Source organism: Apodemus sylvaticus, chromosome 1 (genome assembly GCF_947179515.1).
Source record: "Apodemus sylvaticus chromosome 1, mApoSyl1.1, whole genome shotgun sequence".
Taxonomy (NCBI): domain Eukaryota; kingdom Metazoa; phylum Chordata; class Mammalia; order Rodentia; family Muridae; genus Apodemus; species Apodemus sylvaticus.
The window spans coordinates 33,207,444-33,234,704 of record NC_067472.1 but is presented as its reverse complement, the minus strand read 5'-3'; the positions used below and the strand labels follow the sequence as shown (position 1 = coordinate 33,234,704).

Sequence of the window (27,261 nt, the reverse complement as noted above, 5' to 3'; positions counted from 1 at the left end):
GCTTCTCATGAGCTAGGAGCCAAGGGGCCTCTGTGACTCAGTGCTGGTGTCATAAAGCATGGGAGCGCGTCTTTGTGCCAATTCAGCAATGATGAATTTCTAGAACACTAATTTTGTTTTTGAACACAACCCCAGCCTTAAGGTAGGAACCCCCCCCCCAAAAAAAAACCCACTATATTTTATGTCTATCCTTTTCCAATGTCTTTCTTTAAAACACTCTAACATTTCAGCTTTTTACACAGTTTAGTATTTCAAGAAGAAATTGTACCTTTCTTTTACTATGAGTAAATAAACACCTTCTCTTTGCTTGGTTTTAACGAACTGTAAACATGCCGTTTATATCTTTAAATTGACTAAAATTGCATCCTTTGGGGGACTCCCCGAAAGAGGACCAGGCTATTACTATCTATAGAGCCACTGAACCGCTCTGATTACACCACTATGACAGTACTGTATGCCCACCTGTATGATTCACAGGATGGAGCTGCAGACATTTAGACTGAAAGAAATTGACCTTAAGTTCAATCAGGATACTGGCGCTGTATTGTTTCATATAGTGGCTACATATAAGTAAGTTAGCTAAAGCAAAAGGGGGTAAATAAGTCCAGCTCCTCACTTGCTCTGGTCATATTCCTAGTGCCCAGTAGCCGTGTGCGGCTAGTGACTATTAGACAGTGCAGAGGTTGGTCCCATCATCAGAGTGTTTTGGTGTGCAATATTGCTCTAGACTTAACTGCTCTTAAAGGAGATGTAAGGGATAGACGTGTTTTCATTATGTCTTGCTTTGCTTTTTGTGAAGGCTCTGGAGGTACGATACCTGAACACATGTGCATATAAACACACACACACACACTCACACACACTCTTACACACACATACACACACACACACACACACAAGCAAAAAGCAAAATTTAAGCCTCAATTTTTTTTTTGCTATTCTGAAAAATATGCAATTAACTCTCCTCACTCAAATTTCCTTGTGCCCCTAAGAGTGCTCATGAGAAAGCAGAATCATTAAGTTGGAAGTATTTATTTTTCAGAAAAGTTTCTAAGGGGCAAAAGTTAGAAATTCATCTTGACCTTCAACAAAATGAAGGATTACAATCAATTATGTCAGAAAAAATAATAAATTTACAAAATATCTAGTGGTCTTAAGCCGGGAGATGGTAACACACAGCATTAATCCTTGCACTTGTGAGGCAGAGGCAGACAGATCTCTAAGTTTGAAGCCAGCCTTGTCTACAGACTTCCAGTAAAGCCAGGATTACAGAGAAACACTGTATTTTTTTATTTTTTATTTTTTATTTTTTATTTTTATTTTTTATTTTTGGTTTTTTTGAGACCGGGTTTCTCTGTGTAGTCCTGGCTGTCCTGGAGCTCACTTTGTAGACCAGGCTGGCCTCAAACACAGAAATCTGCCTGCCTCTGCCTCCCAAACAAACAAAAACACAGTTAATCTCAATGGCCAAGCAGAACCTAGCAATTTGAATATTTTAGCTGAAATACCCCACAAATGGGAGGGAGAACCTGTTGACCATATCCAGAGGTCAGGCATGACCCCCCCCCCAGTTGAGGGATGGGGTCACCCACCATTCTCCAAAATTTTAACGCAGAATTGCTCCTGTCTAAACGAAATATAGGGACAAAGAATGGAGCAGAGACTGAAGGAAAGGCCATCCAGAAACTGCCCCACCTGGGGATCCATCCCACATGCAGACACTAAACCCACACACTACTGCGGATGCCAAGAAGTGCTTGCTGACGGGAGCCTGGTACAGCTGTCTCCTGAGAGGCTCTGCCAGATCCTGACCAATGCAGATGCAGATGCTTGCAGTCAACCATTGTACTGAGCACAGGGACTGCAATGGAAAGACTGAAGGAGCTGAAGGGGTCTTATCTGGCATCGTTGGGAGGGGAGGCCCTTGGTCCTCTGAAGGCTTGATGCCCCAGTGTAGAGGAATGCTAGGGTGGTGAGGCGGGAGTGGGTGTGTGGGTCATGGAGCACCCTCGTAGAAGCAGGGCAAGGGGGATGGGATAGGAGGGTTGTAGAAAGGAAACTTGGAAAGGGGATAACATTTGAAATGTAAATAAATAAAATATCTAATTTAAAAAATACATAATTCTCAGCTAGAGCTACAAAGGAGTACTTGTCTCAAAAAACCCAAACCAACCAAACAACAAAAAAGAATACTCAGTTGTCTAGATCTCCTTACCTCTCCTTCTCCAATTTGGGGACTGCTTCCAAGGAAAGAGCAAATTAAAAATAAAAGGCTTTTTTTTTTTTAAAGGCTTTTAACAACCTTGAAGCCGTTTGGGATCTGAGCCTACACATGGGATCTATTTTATATGACTGCATTAGCATTTGTGAGACAGACTAGTGCTACACTCTGTCTGGAGCATTTGTAAGCCCAGCACTGACAATGACAACACACACAGTGATTGGGAAGCTGTAGAATATCCCCTGCAATTGGAAAGTCACTTCTTTCAGAAAAACTAGCTTGCTGATCACAGCATATGTCAATCTGTAACAAATATAAAGGAGTATGGTGAAGTCCTGAAACTTGTCTTATTTCTTAAGTATTTATGGCTAGCGAGATGACTCTGTGGGTCAAGGCACTTGCACTATGAGCCTAGTATGTAACCCACTTCTGTATATAGGTGGAAGGAGAGAGCTCATTTTACCTTTGACCTTCACACTTGCACATATTGGCACACACACACACACACACACACACACACACACGTGCATGCGTGCATGCGCGCATAAAAATACACACAGAGAGAAGGGATGGAGAGAATAATTTAAAAATTACTATGTCTAAGCACAAGATTTATCCCGTGAAGTCAGCAGTGGCTCACAGTGAGACTTCCCATCTGGCACAGCCACCCCTTCTTCATTTATAGTTTTAAATATGAAATGTCCCCTGACAGGCACATGCATTTAAACACCTGAAATACCAGTTGACTTCACTGCTTTGAAAGTCTGTGAACATATAGCCTAGCTAAGAGAAGCGGGTCTCTGGGAGAGGGCTCTGAAGTTTGCGCGCGTCTCTGGTTCCAGTCTAAGCCGTCTGCTTGCTGTTCTGCCAAGATGTAAGGAGTCACGGCGTCATGCACCACCACCGCGTGTGCTGGTTCAACATGATGGTCTGCTGCCTCTGAAACTGAACCAAAATAAACCCCTTCACCCTTCAGTCGCTTCTGTTGGGCATTTTCTAACAGCAATGAAAAAGAAATCCAGTCATCTGTCAACAATTTAAGTCTTTATATCCCTCTCCTGCCCTCTTTCGTCTTTATTTAATCCTGGTTCCACTCACCCTTTGTCATTCCCATTCATTAATTCACTGAATATGTATTCAACAGACACAGATCTGAGCAATACAGGTGGGGCTAAACAGTGACTTGTGACCACGTGGAGCTCACACTCTAGTGAGAGAAGAAATAAGAACAGAAAAGATAGTACAATGCATAGCAAGAAAAAAATATACAAAGTGAGAAGATGGGGTGGGAGGGGTCACAGGTTGGAAAGTAATTTAGACTCAGTGGCTGGACTGGGCTCGCAGGGGAGTACATTTGACCTATGAGAAGCAGAGCTGAAGGGATGACTTTGCCTAGTGTCACTATCTTTGTAAGTTTGGGAGCCTGCACCTGTGAATTTTATAGCTTTCTGAGTCTCAGAACACCCCTCCTCTGTTTGGAAGAAGGGAATGTTTGATTCTAAGGGAAGAGCTCACATTTGGACATGCCAAACTTTAAATGTACATGACACATTTAAATGATGATGTCCAAACTGCAGGTTCACCATGAGGCTGAAGCATGGGGTTTTAGGTCAAGGCTGAGATTTCAACGTAGGAAATATCAATACCCAGATCTTATTGAAAGCTACAGTAGGGGCTGGAGAGATGGCCCAGCAGTTACGAGCACTGTCTGCTCTTCAAGAGGTCCTGAGTTTGATTCCCAACAACCACACAGTGGCTCATAACCATCTGTAATGGGACTGATGCCCTCTTCTGGTATGTCTGATGACAGCTACAGTGTACTGACGTACATGAAATAAATAAATCTTTAAAAAAAAAAACTACATTAATTGACAAAATCCTCCCCCATACAAAATCTGAACATTTCTAACATTAGAGGTCAACAAGAAGAGAAGAAAATCAAGGAGAGTATCTTAGAAGTTGATATTGCTCTTTGTCTACAGCAACAGGGAGCTGATTTTTTTGTCAAGTGGAGCGGAAACTTAAGGGTTCTTTGGAAAGTCGGTTGGATGGTGTTTTGCTGGGGCTGCTTGGTGAAGGGCATTATGCTGACTCACAAGTTCAAATCCAATTGAACAATGTCATGTTGCCGCTTTTAGAGCTTGGGATTGGTTGAAGAACCTAGTGAAAAAATTTACCTCATTTACTAAAATACAGGGTTCTGGAGAAGCCTTCACAGAATTCTTAAAGAGGTTGAGTTTAGCTGTGAATAGAGCCATAATGGACGTTGAAACCTGTAGCGGGAAATATTTTAAAAGGTACCATTCCATGCCAGCGCCGGCTACTCTCTTGCCTGACAATCTCGCTGCCTCCATGGTTAGCCCCGTGCAGCAACCGCCCATCTCATGGTTCTCTTTTTGTTCTCTTTCGGAAGATCCTGCTCACATTCCCAGCCCATCCACACCCTGTGGTTAGTGGTCACAAATCCCAGTAACCTGGTAAAATCAAAACTCTAGAGGCTTGTAATCTATCAGTTAAGTTTAAATTAATAAATTCTCAACCCACAAAAAGCCTGCACAAAGAACTCAAAACTCAATTAATATAAACACAAGCTGCACACCTAGATGGGGCAGACCCACTTTATTATTTTATAATCTCTGGAAGAAATCCCCAATACTTATGGTTCCCAGTACTGTGTGGTTCTGGCTCCTCTTCCTCTCCTGTAAGTTCCATCTTATCTCCTCTTCTCCTTACCTTCTTCTCCCTTCTCTGTCTCTCTGTCCTTGTCTCTAAAATTCTCAGCCTGCCTTCCTTTTCCACTGCTCAATCACAGGCTCTCGCCTTCTCTTGTACCTGCCCTCACCTGCATGTAGACAGCAATCCAGACAGTCATTGATAGAAATGCAAACACAGCTGGGCAGTGGTATGCATGCCTTTAATCCCAGCACTTGGGAGGCAGAGGCAGGCAGATTTCTGAGTTCGAGGCCAGCCTGGTTTACAGAGTGAGTTCCAGGACAGCCAGGGCTACACAGAGAAACCCTGTCTTGAAAACAAACAAACAAAGAAAATGCAAACACTGAATGTAAGAGAGCAATCAGACCATTGAAAGCATGAGGAACCCTGATAGATGAATGAATGGATAAGGGAGACAACTGATATTGGTTCTCAGGAGTATAATGTCAATATCATAGGTCAAACCACAGCTAGAAATATCAGGAATCAAAATGTCTGACGTTTTAATTGTGGTGAATTTCAAAAAAACAATTTGGTCATTTCAAAAAAACAATCGTAAGGCTAAAAGATTCAGAGCTCAAAATAACATTGACACTAGAGAATTTGTTAATCGTAGGAGAGAAGCAGGTTCTGGTGGAGCCACAAAGACTTCCAGGGTATCGTAGTGCTGTGGAAAGGCAAACATTGGTCAACTGACTGCTGGTCTGAGATACATAAGAGGTAACCTCTTGCCATCAGGAAGGAACTGAAGGGCCTGTCAGTTCAAGGCCCTGTAGCAAACCATAGGAGTCGTTTTCCTTTGGTCAGTCAGGAGGTTCAAAGCTGGCAAGAAAATCAAAATCAGGTATTTCTGATCTTCTGCATGCTATAAAAGGAATTGCAGCTTTGGATCTAGCTATAGATCCCTCACTTACATTAGCCTCAAAAGCTGAATGTTACAAATTATCCGCTGGTGTGTGTGGTCCCTTTACCTTCAGAGACAGTAGGAATAATCTTGGGAAGGAGTGGATTTACTTCTCAAGGATTTATTGTGCACCCAGGTGTAGTAGATGGGAATAGCAAGGAATAAATGGTATCGGTGTGTGAAAAAGGAGATGCAAATTGATTCAGGGGATAGAATTGCTCAACTGTTGTTCCCTTGCATTAAGGGAAAGGCTGCTCCAGTAGAAAGCACAGGAGCATTTGGGAGTACTGGAATAGTGTGTATTCTGGCAAACAATGGTTGATGCTCAGGGACCCAAATTAATGATACAGATGAATGGTGCTGACATAGAAGGCGGGATACAGGAGCTGATGTAATTCTGATTACACACAATTTATAGGAATTGGTAAGTTATCAGGAATAAGACAAAGTGTCCAATGGATTGTCTGTGTGGGACCCGAAGAGCACACAGGGAAGCTGAGTCCTTAAGTGGCCGACATACCCATAAACATATAGGGAAGGGAACTTTTACAATAATGGGGTATTCAAATTAATATGCCTACAGTTCCGGGGAAAGCAAATGAAGAAATTAGGGGTGATGTGGTAGATCCTGTGGAAGGTATTGATGCAGATGGCAGAGAACAATCAAAGGCTGTGCCCATGGTCAAAAAACAGGATGTCACAGGGATTGAGTTTCCAAATTTATAAAAGGGGCCACTGAGAACATACCAACAGCCTCGCTCCTAAAATGGTTATCAAATCAGCCTCTTTGGCAAGAGCAGTGGCTCATAACAAAAGAAAAATTGCAAGCACTTGAACATCTGGCACAAGAGCAACTGGAGGCTCAACATGTAGAAGAGTCTATCAGTCCATGGAATTCTCCTGTGTTTGTTGTAAAAAAAAAAAAAATAGAAATCAAAATAGAGGATGATAGGGGATTTAAGAGGAGTTAATAAGGTAATTTAACCCATGGGCCCTTTACAGTCTGGACTTCCCTTACCATCTTTGTTAGCAAAATCATAGCTTATAATAATAATAATCGACTTGAAAGGTTGTTTTTCTAAATACCCTTGCACGAGAAAGATAGTGGAAGGTTTGCTTTCTCAGTACCTACTTCAAATAATAGTCATCCACTAAAGAGATACCATTGGAAGGTACTTTTACAGGGAATGTTAAATAGTCCAACTTTATGTCAGTATTTCGTGCCATAAACATTAGAAATAATTTGAAAGCAATTCCCTTGATCTGTCATTTATCATTATATAGATGACATTCTGTTGGTTGACTCTGACAAAGATGTTTTAGAGAATATGTTTAAGGTAACACAAAGAATTCTGCCATGCTGGGGGTTATAGATTGCTCCAGAAAAAATACAAAGAGGACATTCACTTAGTTACATGGGCTATAAAATCAGTTAATCAAAAAAATTGACCACAAAAGGTAAATATCTGTAGGGGACCAATTGCAAACTCTTAAAATTTTTCAAAATTAATGGGAGATATTGACTGAGGCCTACAATGTATTAAGTATATATGAATTAAGTAATTTGTTTCAAACATTACAAGGAGATTCCAATCTAAACAGTCCAAGATATCTAATAGCCAAAGCAGAAAAAGAGTTAAGTCTTGTAGAACAAAGATGCAAGAGGCATGTGTGGATAGAATTAATCCTAAAACTTGAGTGTATTCTGGTCATTTTACCTTCAACTCATTCTTGTACTGGGCTCACTATGCAAAAAGACAGTATTATGGAATGTGTTTTCTTAGCTCATATACAAAGTAAAATATTGAAAAACATGTATAGAAAAGATTTCTGAATTATAAAAGGTAGAATACGACTGCATCAGCTGGCAGGAACAGATCCAGCTGAAATTGTGAAATCGCTTACAGATGCTGTGATTATGTCATTATGGGTGATTAATTAGGATTGACAAAAAGTTCCTAGTAATTTCTTTGAAAAAAATTATCATAAATATCCCAAAAGCAAACATATACAGGTTGTAAAAAGAACTAATTGGATTCTTCCAGGTACAGTAAAGAGAATACCAGTTCCAGAGATCCCAACATTTTATACTGATGTAAAGAAGATGAGAATGGAAGGTTAAAGGTCAGATAAAATAAGCAAGGTGGTCAAGTCTGTATACATTGGTTCAAAAATCAGAATTGTATGCTATCCTTATGGTAGTATTAGATTATCCTGAACCTCTTAACATAATTACTGATTCTTTATATGTAGAAAGAGTTGTTTTTCATATAGAGACTTCAAAATTTGTGCCTGGTAACTCCAAATTAACTTTGTTATTTATACAATTACAGCAAACAGGTCATTGAAAGTAGAAATTATCCATTATACATTACTCATATTTGAGTTCATACAGCTTTTCTTGGTCCATTAGCTCAAGGAAATGATGAAATTGACCAACTACTAGTAGAAAATATGTTAGAAGCCTCAAAATTTCATGAGAAACATCTTGTTAATGGAAAAGGGTTAAAGAAAAAGATTTTCCATCACTTGGCAACAAGCCAAAGACAATTTTTTTTAAAAGTCCTATGTGTTCTCTATACAACCTAACTCCATTATCTTCTGGTGGTAGTAACCCTAGGGGTACCAAAAGAGATGACTTCTGACAGATGGATGTTTTCCATTTTGCAGAATTTGGAAAGCAAAGGTATATACACCATACCATTGACACATACTCAGGATTTCAATGGGCAACTGCTTTAAGATCTGGAAAGGCTGACAGTGTAATTACACATTTGTTGGAAATAATGGCAATTATCATGGTGATACCTACACAGATTATAACTGACAATGATCCCACATCTGTGCCCATAAGATGAAGCAATTCCTTGCATATTATAATATGACCCATCTTATTGGTGTGCCACACAATCCTACGGGACCAGCAGTTGTAGAAAGAGCCAATCATACCTTAAAAGATATGCTTATCAAACAAAAAGGGAGAATTCCACTCTTCCCCAGGGACAGACTAAATAATGCTTTGTTCACTCTCAATTTCTCTAATGTTTGTGAAAAAGGAACAGCAGCAGCTGGGAGACGCTGGGTTATTAAAAAACTGAGGAACTAGACCAAGAAAGGAACATGGATGTGGTTATGCTTATGTTTCTACAGGGAATGAAAAACTGTGGATATTTTTCCATAATAGACCAGACCAACAAAGTTTATAAAAGTCATATTTGGTTTTGTTTTTTCTGGTTTTTTTTTGTTTGTTTTGTTTTTTTTTGTTTTGTTTTGTTTTTTTGAGACAGGGTTCCTCTGTATAGTCTTGGCTGTCCTGGAACTCAGAAATCCACCTGCCTCTGCCTCCCAAGTATTGGGATAAAAGGTGTGTGCTACCACCGCCCGGCTAAAAGTCAGATCTGACCAAGGAAATCCTCTTATTACTTGAGACATGCATGTCTTCACAAAGCAAATAACTCAAATAATTCACAGACTGTCTCAGTAACTGATATTTCAAAAAAAATGCAAATCAACTTCAAAAGATCTAGCCCACGTGATCAATTGCAAAGGGACGAACAAAACATAGACCGAACAGACAATATAGAGATTGGATTGTTGCGGGGAAATATTTAAAAAGTCACCATCCTGTGCTAGTGCCAGCTACTCTCTGACCCTCAGTCTTGCAGCCTCCATGGCTAGCCCTAGGTGGCAGACTAAGGCAGACTCGTGAAGGGATGTTTAGTTGAAGCAGACACAGGTGAAAGGATGTTCTGCTAAAACAAACACGTGAAAGCAAACGTGTTGAAAGATTCTTTGCTAACAACATGGACGTATTGCTCTCCCTTACATTGTGTAGTTGAACTGTATTTGTTGGGACTCCTCCATAGGGAGAAATGCACCAAAAAACTTCTAGTGGTGTGCTGCAGTTTCTTGCAGCTTTCGAGGACTAGGGCTGATCGTCAGAGTGTGGTCAGCTGAGATAGATGCACCGCACCGTACTGAGGCAAGAGCCGTGGAGGACATGTGATGTTTGGAGGCTATAAATAGGACTCCAGGCACAGTGACAGGCTGAGCTTGGCTTGAGTATGGAGCTAGCTGTGCAACGCTTGTGGGTCTCAAGTCTTCCATGATCTTCCCTTCCTGGAGAGAGGCACAGCCAACAATTTCTCCTGATATTCCTCTGGAGATTCAAGCCAAGGCTGAGGCCTGGCTGTCTCTGTTAGGTAGCTGCTGATTCTTATTTGCTATCCCGACTCTACTGAACTGGACTGCTGGTGTATCCATGAAGGGTTTGTGAGTGGATTGAGCTGCCACGATGCTAATCTGTGAACTGAACTGCCGATTTTCAGACAGCACAGATGGGAGTTGCTACAAAGAACCTTCCTAAACAGGTCCACTTCCCCCATATCCTTTCTTTTCCACTATCTCTGGTGGGTGGCGGGCTACAAGGGAGGTGGAAGTATTTGAGAAGCATCATTAAAAATAGAATTTGAAAAAAAATAAAGTTACAACCAGGCACCACTCAAAGCACATTGTGGTTTCAAATAATAAAGATGGGAAAATAAACTGTTTTCATTTTCTCTAACCTGTTACATTTCCCACTTGACATTTTATACCTGACCCCAACAAGGGTTGCATGAAAAGCTTTTCAGCTTTTCTTTATGATTATAAAGTTATACACTTGTAGGAAAATCTTCTATCAGCTATAGTATTTATCCTTTTAAATTTACTTAATAATTTATATCCATAGAGACTCAGAAGGTGGGAACTGCGGTAAAAACTCTGCTAACTTAGTGAAGTAACTTTACTTTCTTAACAAAATATCTATTTACAAGACTGATCTTACAACTAACCTGCTAGTTCTTTAGAAATCTCTTTCTCTCTGTGTCATCCTACTTAGCTAATCTTCCTGTCTCTTGCACCCCTCCAAACCCTCACGAGGGCTCCTTAGCTCTCTTTCCCAAGAATACTGTTTTACCTGCATCCTCCCAGTTTCTTCTATGTGTTTTACAAGTCCAAAAAGAGAAGCCCTATCTCTTACTCAGAGCTTCTTTCAGGAAGGCTCATCCAAGCTGTAAGAGAACGCTCAATGGCCCAATTGTAATAAAAGAAGTCTCTAGCTCTTCCCCTATGACTTGACAGTCTGAACCATGTCACCATCATGATGGGGTCTCCAAGCCAAGTGAGTAGGGGCTGAACCATTTCACCTTTATGATGGGGCAGCTCAAGCCCACCCAGCCTCAGGTCATAGAGCAAATTGGGTCATAGAGCAAAGGCCATTAGACCTCTCCCAAGCAACTTGCCTTAAAGTCGGCAGAAACTTTTTATTCTTTAGCATGCTTATCTATTGATACTGTATCTATTTAGGATACACCGAACTGCATCTGAGAAACAGTATCTCTTAACAATTGGGTTTTCTATAAACAATAATCAAATATTCTGTAACAATCAGCACAGTACAGGAAGGCTAATGAAGACCTTCAGAATTTTCCATCTCTGGCCTTAGCCACCAAAGTAATTATTACATTTCTTCTATCTCGTCCAAGATTTTTATAAAAGTATCTTTTATTCTCCCGAAGAATTGTCATCTCTGAAGCTTACTGCCATCTGTTAACATAGACCTAGTCCTGGAAGCTTCTAGCCTCCACACAATCTAATCTGGGCTGAGAATGTTCTCAGCCTCTGAGACTTGTTGCTGAATAAGCTCAGTCTTTCTAGTTCTTTCTGAGCAGTGGCTGGCTGGTTCAGACACTTCGCCAAGCTGACTGATTTAGACTTCTCTCTCAGCCTCTGACATTTTTTGCTCTGCTGGGCCCCTCTAACTCTGGCGATATACTCTGATTTTCTAGCTTGTTCTTTCTCTGCCCTGCTCCTTAAAACAAACAAACAAATCGTGCCTTCTCACTTTACATAATCTAATTCTGCAATTTGGCTTCGTTACCTCAGTGCCCCAGCTATGTAGCCCCAGGGTGGTAGTGAACTTGATAATTAATCCTCATGCCTCAGCCTTTCCTAGGGTTACTGACTGTACCACCACACCTAGTTCATTTCAGACATATTTCTGCATCAGCACACCGAGATCTACTCTCCCATTGCTTCTGCTTATTTTTAGCTCTCTTTTGCCATCCCCCAAACCATCTTTGGAGACTGCTGTAAAAATACTGTTGCATATTTTCCTGGTCATGAGAGAGCAGAACCGAAGCACGTAAGCCTTTCATGCCATCCCTCTTCCTTAAATGTTCCACAGCATTTTTCTCATGTATTGCCCGACCATGAGGATTACCTAACCTTTAGAGTTTGCCAGTCAGGGCTAAGGACGATGACTCAGTAGGTAAGAATGTTAGCTGAACAAGCATGAGGACCTTAGTTCAAATCCCCAGCAAGCCTGCACCTCTGACCCTAGCTATCTAAGTGGGCAGAGACGGAAGGCTTGCTTGGTGTCAGTTCTCCAAGCTCAGCGAGAAACCTTGTCCCAAGGGAATGCTGTGAGACATGCCCGAGTGGTTGAACCGATGTGGTCCTGTGGTCTACTCCTGTGAATCTCCCTCCCCGCCCACTCCCACATCCCCACCCCGGCCAGACAGTTTGCCAATCAATCAAAGGTTGAAAGATCGATTGGCAATCTTCTGTTGTCTTATCTGATTGTGAGGAGACAACGGGCCTGATTGTTAAACATGCAGGTTGTAAAGTTAGACTTTCCTAGTTCCTAGATGTCTGTTTCTCTCTCCCTGGTTCTAGAAACTGAAATCGGGGCCTTGCCTGTGTTAGGTGAACACTCTACCGCCAGGGTACGTTCCCAATCTTTGGATTTTTCTCTTAAATTGTGTTCTTAAGGGCTATGGTGGGTCATTTCCTCTCAAAAAAGAAAAGGGACAGCGAGCACATGGATCTTCACGACTCTAAAAGATATGAGGGACAGAAAACCCTCCGATATGTCTACTACTTGCCTCAATTCTTTACAAACGTGCTTGCCCTAGTATTTTATTTTTAGTGTCCTCCTCCACTGTACCAGGGTTTGGAGAACAGTCTTGTGGCAGATAATTTGAAGTTAAAGGAAAGTTGGTCCTGATTTCCTAAAACTGTCTACCTCAACTCCGACTTAGACTGCTCTACAGGAAGGAACTGAAGTTTTGAAACAGAAGAGGGACAAGTCAGAACACCGTCTGACTGCCTGGATCCGAACCTGCAGAATCCCTACTTGCTTCTCCGGACTTTAGTTCCAGACTTTGCCTCTTGGTCCAGACGCGGCCACGCCCAGCCACGCCCACCGGAAATGACGTCCTGACCGGCTACTTCTTCTTCCGCAGTCCGCCGGCGGCACAGTCCAGGCCTGCTCCGGGGGTGCATCGGCTTCGCCAGCGGCAGAGGGATTCTGGGTAACGACCGTGGCCAGCGGGGCGGCTGGCTCCGCCCAGCAGGTTCCACTCACGCCAGGGCCGTTGGCGGTGGCGGTTGTCGGGCCCGGATCAGTGGGACATGGAGCAGCCGTGGCCGCCACCGGGCCCTTGGAGCTTCCCGAGGACTGGCGGGGAGACCGAGGAGGAGAGTGACTTAGATGTGTCCCCCTCTTCTTCCCACTACGCTCCGGTACCGGACAGCGACGCCCAGGTGAGAGCGGCCTGCGTTCTGCTGGGGGCGGGGGATGGGAAATGTCTGCGGGCATCGCGGGGCGCCTGATGCCAAGCCACAGCTCTGGCAGCATCTTCCACGAGAAAGGAGGTGACCACGCGCGCATTCCCGATCTCCACGTCCACGCACCCTTGTGCCTTTACACCTGGGCTGGTTCTCCCCACCTTTGCAAGAGGTTCCTCCTCTTCCTCTCTCCTGTCTGCGTGGGGCTTTGGGGGCCCCCGCACAAGCTGTTATAACATTGACCCTTTGTCCTCTTGTGCGTGCTTTCATCCGAGCCTTTATTACAAGCTCCAGATACTTTGTGCACAGTTGATAGGAACAGAGAGTGATTGTACTTCTATAATAGTACACCGAGTCCTGACATAAACATTTCACGTGCTCTTTCCCACGCTGACATCTCAGCAAAATCTGTAAACCCTGCCTTTGACGTTAGCGCACACCTCCGTTTCTATCATTGGTCCCTTACTGTATTCATAGTTTTATTCCACGTCAGTCTCCAGTGCAAACATATAGCCACTGAATTGGCTTTTCTTTCAGACTTCTTCCCAAAGTTTCTGATACTACATGTGCTTTTCAACCCAGCTTTCCTGCCTGAGACACTGTCAAGTGTGTTATGCCATTTATGGCTTTATAGGAGTGCTGTGCCGGGTACATCACCTTCTTCTGACTTCTCACTGGGGTGGGTTTTGAACCAGATTTCACAAGCATAGTCTAAATACTAATCTTTTCAATGAAATTGATTGTAGGTGTGTCTGATTTCTAGGCGTTTTTGTTAAACCGTGGTCCAATATTATAACAGCTTTTCTTAAAGATGACTGGTTTAAATTGCCTGCCAAGTAAGTATGGGCTAATTATGCCCGCCAGCTGAGTTGATTGGGCTCACATACGGTATGCTGTCTCATAACCACAGACTGTGGTCATCCAGCTAGTCATAGGGAAAGGAAGGCAAAAATGAGAGTTGATGGCTCAGTAGTCACCTACTAATTACAGATCACTAGTGTCATCTGTGTATACTTAGTATTGCAGAGGGAGAAAACAAAAAGTTGCTAGTGTCAGTTTGGACAGGCAAGAGAAAACGGTCTCAATTTCAGTGCACTGTGGTTGTCTCGAAGAAGTAATCCAAGAAACCCAGTGTCTTAAAACGATTTTACCTGTGCATTTGTTTAGGTGATGGGGATTAAGGAGGCTTTGATTGCCTTCATTAAAGGAGCTCTCCCAGGGTCATCTAGTTAGATAATGTCAGGGTCCCCACTAGAACTCATGACTCCCAGTCCGGTGTTCTTTCCAGCCATCTTCTGCCTAGCCAGAGAAATACTATAAAATTTTATTTGGATGAGAAGGCCTTTAAATGGTGATAAAATTTGCAAAGTCATTACTTCTAAGACTATATAATTATTACATGCTTACTTATATGTCTTGCTAGCTTTAGGACTTAAATTTGGGGGTTAGAATATTTAAAAAGAATAAAATGTTTAATCAATTAACAGGCTTTTAAAAAAATCCATCTTAAATTACTGGCTTAATTTTTACCAAATATGAGAGAAGAGAGAGAGAGAGAGAGAGAGAGAGAGAGAGAGAGAGAGAGAAGAGAGGGAGCTATTTAAGTATAACAAGTGATGAAAAAGGCAAACCAGAATTTGAGGACTTAAAAAATGCTTGTTTTTTTTTTTTAAGCATTATTTGTTTTATGTATATGAGTACACTGTAGCTGTCTTCAGATACCCCAGAAGAGGGAATCAGATCCCGTTACAGATGGTTGGGAACCACCATGTGGTTGCAGAGAATTGAACTCAGGACCTCTGGAAGAGCGGTCACTGCTCTTACCCGCTGAGCCATCTCTCGAGACTGCTTGTATCATTTTTAAATTAAATTGTCATACAATATATTTGCATTTTGTTTTCCACTCTCCCAGATCCTCCCCACCTCTCCCCACTCCACTTTACATTCTTCCTCTCTTAAAACAAACTACCCAAATGATATCAGAATAAACAAGCAAAAGACTAGTAAGACTAACATTTTAAAAATAATTAAAAATGCTAAAATGGAACAAAACATCCACAAATAAATAAATAAATAAATAACCCAGAGTTCATTCTGTGTTGGCCAACTACTGCTCAGCACAGTACTGCCCGCCCTGGAGTATGGGCAGTGGTACTTAGTGATTTTCCCTTTCTAGCAGGTATCAGTTGCAAACTGCTTCTTGGTTGGGAGTGGGACCCATGTCCACTTGGCCCTCTGGTCTGGCTGCTGTTTGAGAACTTTTGATGTAAGGTTGCACCAGTGGACTTTAACAATATAGTTTCTTTACAGAGTTTTTGTTTACTAAAATTTTGTTTATTAAAAATGTCCTTTTAAACTTTGATATGATCACAGATTAAAGTAAGACTTGATATGGACTCAGACTGCAGCTCAGCAGAGATTGCTAGCCTAACATGGATCCTGTCCCTGTGCTGCTTCTTTTTCTTAAAGACCCAATAGTATGCTTAGTCATCTCCATGCATGTTGGAGAGTCTTGGGAGAGTAATTTAAATATAAATAATTCTGGTAGTTGCTTTGATTTGAGAAATACCTGCTTTTGAGTAATTACAAAGAGCAAGATCCTTCACCCTGCTTTTAATAATTGCCTTTATTGGCATAACTTTGTTTTTTACAAATTAAGTTTTACAGCATCATTTTTCTCATTGTTCTTGGCTTTTTTTTTTTTTTTCCTCACCTTGAGATAAGAGCTTCTCTGTATAGCCCGGCTATCCTGAAATTTAGTCTGTAGTAACTGTAACCTGTACTTCACATCTGCCTGCCTCTGCATCCCAAGTGTTGCGATTAAAGGTGTGGAACACCATTGATAATTTTTCTTTTAAAAAAGTCATTTTATTCTTTTAAGTGTCTGAGGGTTTTGCTGGAGTGCATGTGTGTGCATCCCATGCATTCCTGATGCCTGCCAAGGTCAAACGAGGATGTCGGAGGTCCTGGAGTCGCAGACGCTTGTGAGTCACCATATGGGTGCTGGAAATGGCGCCCAGGTTCTCTACAAGAGCAACAGATGATCTCAACCATTGAGCCAACTCTCCAACTTCATAATTTTTCTAGTGTATCAAGAAGTAAAAATAAATGTTTTACTTGTTATTTAGAGACATGGCAATATCTGGGCTTGAAACCCGAATAACGACTAAATAAGGAAACAGAGAACAAGTGTCCACAGCCAGCCAGTAGAAATCTTGAATGTGCCAGGAAAATGCTTACTACTGTGTCAGAACAGTTTGCTCAAGAAGTAAAGATTAGCTTATTCATCTAACAGTTATTAAGTTCTAACTCCTTGCAAAGCCTGGAATCAGGGAGAAAATAAGTATATATTAATATTAAAAATACCAATATAGCAATATGTATACCTTGGGCTTGGAGAGAATGGATAAGAAAAGGCTTAGGGATTAGGCAGGAACCGGGTAGAGGACAGTGGTATCAATGAAGAGGGATAACAGGGTCTTGAGGGTGGGAAGAATAAACCAGGAAGTAAAATTGACTAGCACTAAGGAATCTGTGCTTTATAATAATAAACTCGAGGAAAAAGCATGACTGCCCCCCTCGTTTTGAAGGATCACTCTAGTAGAGAAGACGAAAAAGTAGGATTATATTTATACAGTTGAAATGTACATTTATAAAGGCTTGGATAATGATACAGTTCTGGGAACAGATTAAGAACAGTGATTCTTCATAAGTAGATGAAGTTGTACATTTAACCAAGAAATCCTTAACAAACTGCCCTCCACTTTTGTTGCTGAGACAAGGAATATAAGAAACTAAACACCCATTTCATTTACATGAGTAGTTATGAAAATATTAAAAGTAATTTCTCCTAAGTAGACAGAGTCACCAGTCGGCACTTCTCAATTCCACTGTCACGGTTTTGATCAGGACTGAGGTAAGGTATGGCTGTGTGACATAGTCATTTAAATAGCATTTTTTATTAAGAACTTTCACATCATCACAGATTGTGATGACACAAAGAAACCAGAAGCCAGTAAGTGGTTGCTTTGAGGTGAAGGACGGTCACTGCAGGAAGATCTTGCAGGTTAAAGCTCTGAAGGTTCAGGAGGAGGAGCCATGACTGAGAACTGGACGGAAGCTTTGCTTTCCTCCTCCTGGCGAGGGATTCTGGAGCCTGCACATGTGATGTTTGTTGTGGGCCAGCTCTGCAAATCGCTGACAGTTGCCAGCCTTTGTGGTGTTAGTTGTCCGGGGGTAGGGGGTGGAGGGTGCGGGGGTGGGGTTGTGGAGGAACAGAGAAGCTCAGAGTGAGTTGATGGATGTAAACTGCAATGTAGACAAAGACTACAGATCTGCTGTCTACCAAACGTCACACAGAGACCTTTGGAGTCGGAAAACAGCGGGCGATGTCCTTGCTGCTGCCTTCATTTTTTACTAATACAGTTGTCCTTACTTTTTATTTAGATGTATAGCCATGGGATTGAGCTGGCTTGCCAAAAGCAGAAAGAATTTGTGAAGAGCTCTGTTGCATGCAAATGGAATCTTGCTGAAGCCCAGCAGAAACTTGGCAGCTTAGCACTGCATAACTCTGAGTCCTTGGATCAGGAACATGCCAAAGCCCAGACCGCGGTGTCAGAACTCAGGCAGCGGGAGGAAGAATGGCGGCAGAAAGAGGAAGCTCTGCTCCAGAGGGAGAGGATGTGTCTCTGGAACATGGATGCCATTAGCAAGGATGTTTTTAATAAGGTATGATCTTTGTTGGACCTTAAAGCGGAAAGGGGGCTGGGTATGTGGCTCAGAGGTAGAGCATGCAAGAGGCCCTAGGCTCCGTTCCCAGCACTGCAGATAAAAACAAAGAATCAACACCAGAAGTGTCTGTAAGTAACTGTTGCAAAGCACCAGAATCCTGTTAAAATGCCAACATCTCCAAGCCTTGCTTCCTTCAACGTGCAGGGTAGCTGGGAAGAGTGAGGCAGGTAGGAAGACCCCAGCTCAGAAGGTGATGTGTAGCACAGGCCCGTGTGCTGAAGCTGAGATGTGAGTACTTCCTGATGTTGCTGAGCTGTTGGCTTCCTGGCGCTTTTCTAACATGTAGTTACAGAATTTGTAAATAAAGTCCTTCAGTTTACCAGCATGGGTTTAATAAACTTAGGTGATAATCTTTTTTTGTTTTTTTATTTAAATTTTATCATACTGGATTACATAAAGACATTTTCCTGCAAGTATACAGTGCACATTGAGAAGTCCGGCCCCTGTGCCCTGCCATTCTCTTTGTCATCCATTCCTTTCCTGTTAGTTGCCTTTGTGCCCCTTGAGAGTTTCACATGTTTACATATTGTCTGTTTTTTAGTAACTTTGTACATCTATAGAAATATCATTGTATCCAGGTGCAAATCATTTTTCTGCAAATCACATAACCTCATACTTTTTGGTGGCTACAAAATATTCTTGTGTGTGTGTGTTTGTGTGTGTGGAGTGATGTATATTTAATCTTACTTTCTCATTCAGCTATTGGGCATCCATGTTAGTCCCATAGCTAATAAAATGATGATGCAGCAAATTTTGATGTGTAAGTATCTCTGATATGTTAACTGGCAGTCTTTCAGGTAAATACCCAAGAGTAGTAGATGCAGCTAGGCCATATGGTGGCTCTATTTTTAGTTTCTTGAGAAACCTACATACTGACATTCATAGTAGATGGGCTGGCTCTCTTCTGTTCCTGTTAGTGTGTAAGTGTGCCCTTTTGTCTGCAACCTTGAGTGTTTGTTATTTGATTTTGTAGTGACTACTATTCTGATAGTGGTAAAATGGAATCTCAATGCAGTTTTGATTTGCATTTCTTGGATGGCTGATAGCAGACATTTTCCCATATAGCTATTGGCCATTTGTATTTAGTTTTTGAGGATTGTCTGCTCACTCCATTAGCCCATTTATTGAATGGGTTGTTTGATTTTCATTATTTAGTATTTTGCTTCCTTGTGTACTGTAGTAAAAGATACTAGGGTGTGTGAGGCGATGGTTCAGCAGGTAAGTACGCTTGCCACCAAGCCTAATGACCTGAGTTTGATCCTGAGGATACACATGGTGAAGGGAGAGGCACTTGCAAATTATCTTCTGACCAGCACACATACTCTATGGCATATTCACACATGCATGTTCGGAGAGAGAGAGAACGAGAACATACACCACATCTGTACTCATGCAAACTAAACAAGTAAATGTAATAAAACAGTTTAATCTTAAAATAGGTATTAGACCTCTGAGGTACAGCCGACAGATTTTATCTCCTTTTGTAGGCCATCTCTTTGTTTTTGCTATGTAGCGGCTGGAGGCTTTGTATAAAGTCTCTGGTTAATTGCTGGTGTTATTTCTTAAGTGACTGGAGTCCTCCTGTTTAGAGTCTTAGCCTATGCTGTTATCTTGAAATGTTTTCTGTACTTTGTCCTTTAGTAACCCTGGAGTTTTGGGTATCACATTAAGGTTTTTGATGCATTTGGATGAGATAAAGATCTAGATTCTTCTCTGTGTGGCTATCCAGTTGGCCACTGCCACTTGAGAAGCTGCCTTTTCTCTGATAATTTATTTATTTCTGGCCTCTTTGTCAGCTGTGGCTCTCTCCTACAATTGAATTGGAGTCAAGGACAGTGATACCTCTGGCATTTCCCTTTAGCTCAGCTTTTTAGGCCATCTGTAGCCTTTTGTGCTTCCATTTGAATCTTTTTTCTTCCTGGTGTCTGTGAAGAAACACATGGGGATTTTGATGGAGATCACATTGAATCTGTAATTGGTTTTGGTATCATAGCCATTTTTACAATATTAAATCTTGTCCATCAACAATGGAGATCTTTGTATTTCCTATTTTTTATTTCTTTCCTCAGTGTTTTAGGGTTTTTACTATAGATGTTTTTCACTTCCTTGCTAGAGTTAGGTTTATCCCAAGGTCTTTTGTTTTTATTTGTCTGTATTTAAAGCAATCATGAGTATGATTTTTTTTTATTTATTTCTCAGCATGTTACTAGTTTATAAGCAACTGATATCTTTATGTTAGTTTTGTATTCTATCACTTTGCTGAAAGTGTGTATCAGATAAAAGATTTTGTGGTGTAGTCACTGAGGTCCCTGACCTGTAGGATTATATTATTTACAAATAAGAACACATTTACTTCTTCCTTCCTATTTGCATCTTCTCTTACTGCATATGTCATCAAGCACCACATTGAATAAGAGTGGAGGAATCGGGCACCTTGTCTTGTTTTGGATGCCAATCTTGACTTTTAAGTAATAGTATTGAAACATTGAATCAGTCCTTTAAATTAGTCATCTAGAGAGTAGAGTCTCTTAAATAATGCAGTACTTCTACCAAACTAATATTTTTTTGTTGTTTTAAAGACAATCAGTTTTGTTTTAGTTTAAGTTTTAGATGGGATCTCATGTAGCCCTGGCCTGTCTGAAAGTTTCTTACATAGCCCAGGAAGGCCTTAGACTCGGAGATCCTTCTGTCTACCTCTGCTTCCCCCCAAAAGTCAGGGGACACTATGCCCAGGGATGTATGTCTGAATCTTGTAAAATATATACCAGATTGCATTACTCCATACCAAATATACCAGAAGTGAAATACTTTGTTAAATTTTTTTTGTGTGTGTTTCTTCCATGTTCAATGTTATGTTCAATCTATTAGGAACTTCATCTGTATCTCTCTCTCTCTCTCTTTTTTTTTTTTGGATTTGGTTTTTTGGAGACAGGGTTTCTCTGTATAGCCCTGGTTGTCCTGGAACTCACTCTGTTGAATTCAGAAATCCGCCTGCCTCTGCTACCCAGAGTGCTGGGATTACAGGCGTGCGTCACCACCGCCCGGCTGTATCTCTTCTTTTTAATGCTTCTACTAATGCTAGTAGAAAATTTTAAGGTATATTTGTGGCTAAATCTAGGTAACAAAGTGTAAGGTGCTTTTATTTTGAAATACAAGCTGGCAGGGAGCTAGTTTATTCATATCATTTTGGCAGTGATATTAGTGTATCAGAGAATACATTGGAAAACTGTTGTGTTAGTTTTGCTGGTTAGATAAGAAACTTTTTGGTCTGTTTTGCAACTTATTCAACTCATGCAAATTCTTCCTTACTAGAAGTTTGTACTTAGTTTTAAGGAGGATTACACTAGCCTCCCACAAGAGAACTTTTTTTTTTTAGAAATGCAATCATGCTATATTTTTTTCTTTTATCTCTTGTCGAAGAATTTATAGTAAATATTTTTGACTCTTATGTGCTTGGATTACTAGAGTTTGCTTCAGTTGAGAAACCCAAAGATTAGGCTACAGTTGCATCTATGTATTGGAAATGAATAATGCAGATGTAAATTACACATGTAAAGAATCGTTCCATTGTCTTTGATAGGGTAACCAGGGTAAAAGATTCATTCAGATTTTTTTCGGTGTGATGCCTAGATAAATTTGTATTTTAAAATTAATGAAACTACCAAATGAGAATGTTTAAATTTTTAATGATGAGTTTAGCAGATTAAAGATATATAGTGTTTTGCCATATACTTTTAGCATCATGCCTATAAGAAAGATTACTAAGCATGCAATATTTGAAGAGATTTAGTTAAAATATTGATTTTAGTCACTAAATTTTTCCAGAGTTTTATTAATCAAGATAAAAGAAAAACAGAAGATGAAGATAAATCACAATCATTTATGCAGAAATATGAGCAAAAAATCAGACATTTCGGTAAGTCCACTAAAGTTTTCTTGATTATTGTATTAGAGATCATTGGTGTGTGTATGTAACAATGAATCTATAAAATGAGGCCCCCAAACTGCAGGTGGCTAACCCACTTATGCTGCTGTGGTGCCCCCAAACTGCAGGTGGCCAACCCACTTATGCTGCTGTGGTTCTGGTGGTATCGCCAGGTTTGTTTCCGACCTTTCTTGTGTCAGGTTGTAAAGAGAAGTAGTTTATTAATGCTGCTATCTGTGACAGTATCACTTCTTTGTATTTCTTGACCTTTCAGGGATTTCTTTTTGATATTTTTTTAAACATAAAAGGGTTAGGACTGGCTTAAAAATGTATCTATTTCATGTGCAGTGGGGAGAGATGAGGTGCCCATGAATGGAGGTCAGGGTTCAGCTTGCTGGAGTTAGTTCTTTTTCACCATGTAGGTTCTAGGGATTGAACATCTGTCATCAGCTTGGTAGCAGGTGCCTTTGTACCAAGTCATTGCTCCAGCTCCGATGCTCAGTTTTCTTTTTTCAGGTTTGCATAGATGCTATGTAATTTGTAGTTCCTTAATATGTTGCTTAAATAATAGGACAGAAATGTACAAAGATTTAACATACAGCTTTTACTCTTTTTAAAGATTTATTAAAGTGTGTGTGTGTGTGTGTTTGTGCCTGTATAAGTATATGCCACATGTTTGGGGGTGCCATGGAGACCACAAGCCCCCTGAGGCTACAGTTCTGGGTGGTTGTAAGCCACCTAGTATGGGTGCTGGGATCTGAACTCAGGTTCTAGAAAAGCAGGAAGCACTCCTAAGGGCTAAACCGACGGGTGAACTTGATGAAAGTGAAGGATTTCTAGAGGAGGTGATGTCTGAGTTTGTTTAAGAGAGACAGATTTTCAGGATTTTCTATAAAGATTAGTCAACAGCATGAGAAATGCAGAGTCAGAAAATATATGCATGGTGTAATCTGAGACTTAAACAATGTGATACTGTAGGATTGAAAATGCTGCTTGGAAGTGTAAAGAGCTGAGGTTCACACTGTTTTCATTCAAGTGTTGTACGAATGGACAGACATGGTTCTTGTTTATGTTTTGTTGATCAGTGGTTGAAACCTTGTTCCATTTGTGCTCCCCCAAAGTATTTCTGCTTCAAAAGGAGAAACTGCTGGGCATGAGGAAAGAGAGCTGGGCATGTTGACACATGCGTGCAATCCCAGCACTGGAGAGGCTGAAGCCAGGGCATCGCAAGGTCAGGGGTAGCCTGGACTATGAGACTGTCACAAATAGCCAAGCCAAAACTACAACAGTGAAGACTAGTACCTGAAGAGCTAAACACACAAGTTCACATTTCTGCATATATCATGTGTTGTCTCATACATAGAAATAAAAGGAATAGGCATCCCTTTTTGGGATAGATATTAATATCTTTAAACCAGGAAGGACAGAAGGGATAGAAACGGTAATTTGCAAATGAGTCCTGTGTTGTCAGTTGCCATTCCTACCTAGTCCTTGCTACCATGGCCCATGTGTTCTGCTGCAAGAGAATGATGTCCTGTCTGCTGGTACTTCTTTCTAAATACACATAACATTTGATAGAAGAGTGTCACTAGTGTTGTTGTGTTTTCAGGTTTTAGTTTGTTTTTGCCCACTTGGCATTCCATATGTCAGTTGTGTTGGAGCCATGCCACCTAGTAAGTGAGAAACAGTAACTTCTTTTGTTGTAGAATGAGTGCTTCAGTTAAGTGGCAATTCTGTGTGGGAAAACATCCCAACTTCACAAGGTGTTGTAAGCCACCTTGACACCAAAACTGAGTCTACAGCAGTAGACCCCTTTCTCACTGTGTTAAACTGAGTTTCTGAGAATTCCATGGTAAGACCAGTGAATGTCATGAGTTCATATTTATCATTTATCTTGATATATAATAAGTAAAAAATAGTGTACACTAGCTAATTCATCTAGTAGATCAAAAAAATGTATTACTGTTAGAAGCATGCTAAGGAGAGAAAACCACTTTCAGCTTTAGAATGGGCTTGTTCATGTGTGGGATTATTGATCCTTCCAAGAAGAAATTGGACCAATATACCAATATACTCAAGCTGCTATTTGGTGGAGGAATAATTAATTTTGTAGAATATGGTACCATATTGAAGTTTTTGCTCTTTTCTCTTTTATTCTGGAGCAGGCTACCGAAACATCCTTGATGAGAAGACTCCATGCTCTTGAGTCTGTGCATAATCTCAAACCTGTGCTCACCATAGCCCTGTAGTTTATTGAGCTGCTGTGTGTTTAATTAGATGGCCAGGAGAAAAGGCTGTCTTGACATCCACAGATGATTAATAAGTACTTGTTTTACCATTGCATGTTGTGAGCTTCTAGCATCTCATCTTGTAATACTAACCAGACCCTTGCTGTCTTCAAATCCAGCCAGACTTTAGCTCCTCCCAGATTCACTGTGCCTGTCTCTTAGTGGAAATGCACATTGGCTTTTCACTTTGGAAGAGATGCCCTCCTTGCTGCAGCACATTGGATCCACAGAAATGGTCCTAAGGTAGCAGGCTGCCAAACTTTTCATGTATTTTACTTTCCACTCTCTGGCATGTGTGTATCATATAAATAGGCTTCTGGGGTACCTGCTACTTCTGCTTGCCAAGTTCCACCAACATGGAATGGACTAATTTCCAGTTACAGGGATGATGAAGTATTGAAATGGACATTTACAAAACACAGTTGATAGTGGTCTGAGATAAAAGCCTGAAGGTATTTATTGTAAAGGAAAGAAGTATTTGCCAAATTGATGAGATATATTAATGAACTCCTTTAAAAAAATCTGTAATGACAGCTATAATTAAAGCTTCCAGGGGCTGGAGAGATGGCTCAGTGGCTAAGAGCACTGACTGTTCTTCCAATAGGTCATGAGTTCAAATCCTAGCACTCACATGGTGGCTCACAACCATCTGAAAAGAGAAAAGACATCTGATGCTTTCTTCTGGTGTCTGAAGACAGTTGCAGTGTACTCACATATAATAAATAAATAAATCTTTAAAAAAAAAAGCTTCCAAATGAAACTTTTCAAACATTGATTCTATTCTCATGTCTTGAAACAGAGGGCCTGGTGGATGGGAACTGTCTGTGTAGGCTGCAGGGCCTTCACAGCAATACCTCAATTGTGCCTGTGTTCTTCATAGTTCTTCTCATTATGCCACTGATGACTCTTTTTCCTGTTCTTTACCCTTACACTGAGATGAAATTTACTAATAAACAGTAAATGGTTTCACTGTTGTAGTGTTATGAGTTATTGAAATCTGATTTTCCTTTACATTTGTGTTTATTAGCCAACTCGTGCTTTAGAAATAGAAAATGCTGATTTAGATTAGACACCAAGCTCATTTATTTACTCTTAACCAGTCCCACAGTTGTTTGTCTCTTTAATATCACTGTCTTTGTGGTCCTCAGAGCTGCTTTTTGAATCGTGCAGTGCCTTTTCAGAGCACATCATCTCCCTTTCAGCGTAGTTGACTCTGATTCAGCGTTTTCTGAGTCCATGTAAGATGGTCACTGGACCCGTTAGCAAGCCCTGCAAACATTTGCACAGGAGCTGTTTGCTTTCTCACTGCAAAAGCTATGAAGTACTTGAATAAAATATAAAGTAAAATGAACTGAAAATTATACTATTATAGGAATTAAATTGTGTCTGTGATAAAATTGCATATTTTTTAATTTGAGAATTTTCCAAATTCTCTATAACAAATATACTTCATTTCTATTACCTGAAAAAATATTTAAGGTCTTAGTCTAAGATGGCTTAATATTAAAAAATGTTTTACACACACACACACACACACACACACGTACATATACAGTATAATCACTGAACTTCAGAAAGATGGAAATGTCAGAGAAGTTCGTAGAATACTTGATGGGGTAACCTGAAAGCTCAGAAGCATGGTACGGTGACAGAGAGAAGGGTGAATTTGGTTTTAACTAACATGACTTTGTGTGTAAGCATGGTGGTCAGAAATGGTTGTCTGGTGATATATGATGGGAAATATGGGAAATATGAGGTGACAGAAGGGTGAATTTGGTTTTAACTAACATGACTTTGTGTGTAAGCATGGCGGTCAGAAATGGTTGTCTGGTGATAGATGATGGGAAATATGGGAAATATGAGGCTCAGCAAGTAAAACTAGTCCTGGGCCTCCCAAGGACCTTACAGCCCGACTAGGGTAATTTTAGCAGGTGGAGCTACAGCGGGTGGTATAGAATGTTAAATGTAGTCTATAAACATAATGCAAACCATGTGTACTGGGAGCAGTTTTAAAAATCAAATAGACTATTGAGAAATGCTGACATTTAGATGTTTACCAGAAAGACATGTTTTGAAATATATAATTAAATTATTTTAATTTGCCAAACTAAACTATTCTAAGCATTCAGAGGAATTGCTTGGTAGTTTGAGTGACTGGCTTATTTAACCAAAAGATTGTCTTAATAAGTATTTGCTGTATGAATGAATTATTCACTATTGGGTAAATACCTGCTAGCAAGGACATGAATTAAATGTCCTTATTCATAAAAATCCTTCTTGCTGGGACTGTTTTAGCCCTACTCTATGGAGGAAGATTCAGATGTATATGAAGGGACTTGACCAAGCTGATGCTGAGGTTCAGGCGGAGGTTGTTTAGCTCTAGAGCCTGTTTCCCTGTTCGTTAGCCTCAACTGTGTTACTCTGTTTGCAGATTTTAAAATAATGGTCATTTCAGATACGTTCTACTTCTGTAACCATGGATTCTCTTTAAATATTTTCCTATAAGATCCCACACAGTTTCTCTTAAGACCTATACGGACTACTTCTCAATTTCATACTAATTCAAGACCTGATTTACTTAGTTAGATACAATCCTTGCCCAGTTTCAAGTGTTAAAGTCTTAGGTATTAAAAAGATAAAAACTTCAGCATGTAATTTCTCTGTGGCTGTTAGCAAGTGTTACTTATCTTTTTCATATTATCTTTAATTCAGAAATCAAATGGAGAGGGTTTTGTTCATTTGCTTATAATGCTGCCACGTTGAGGTAAATGGATGACTGTAGGTAAGACTAGAAGGGATTGCTTCCTTA

At 40.5% G+C, this 27,261-nt stretch overlaps 1 protein-coding gene across 4 annotated transcripts in view; it reads left to right on the top strand.

Moving 5' to 3' along the window:
* Positions 1-13,120: 13,120 nt before the first annotated feature.
* Cdc37l1 (cell division cycle 37 like 1, HSP90 cochaperone) overlaps positions 13,121-27,261 on the top strand; it is a 45,382-nt gene continuing 31,241 nt past the window's right edge. For all 4 annotated transcript variants that reach the window (XR_007978739.1, XM_052187641.1, XM_052187622.1 and 1 more), the window contains exons 1-3: positions 13,121-13,424; positions 17,895-18,176; positions 22,065-22,155. Coding sequence is in view for 3 of the 4 variants with exons in the window: in XM_052187641.1 (XP_052043601.1) it covers positions 13,293-13,424; positions 17,895-18,176; positions 22,065-22,155 (505 nt within the window). In the remaining variant the exon portion in view is untranslated. The remainder of the gene's footprint in view (positions 13,425-17,894; positions 18,177-22,064; positions 22,156-27,261) is intronic.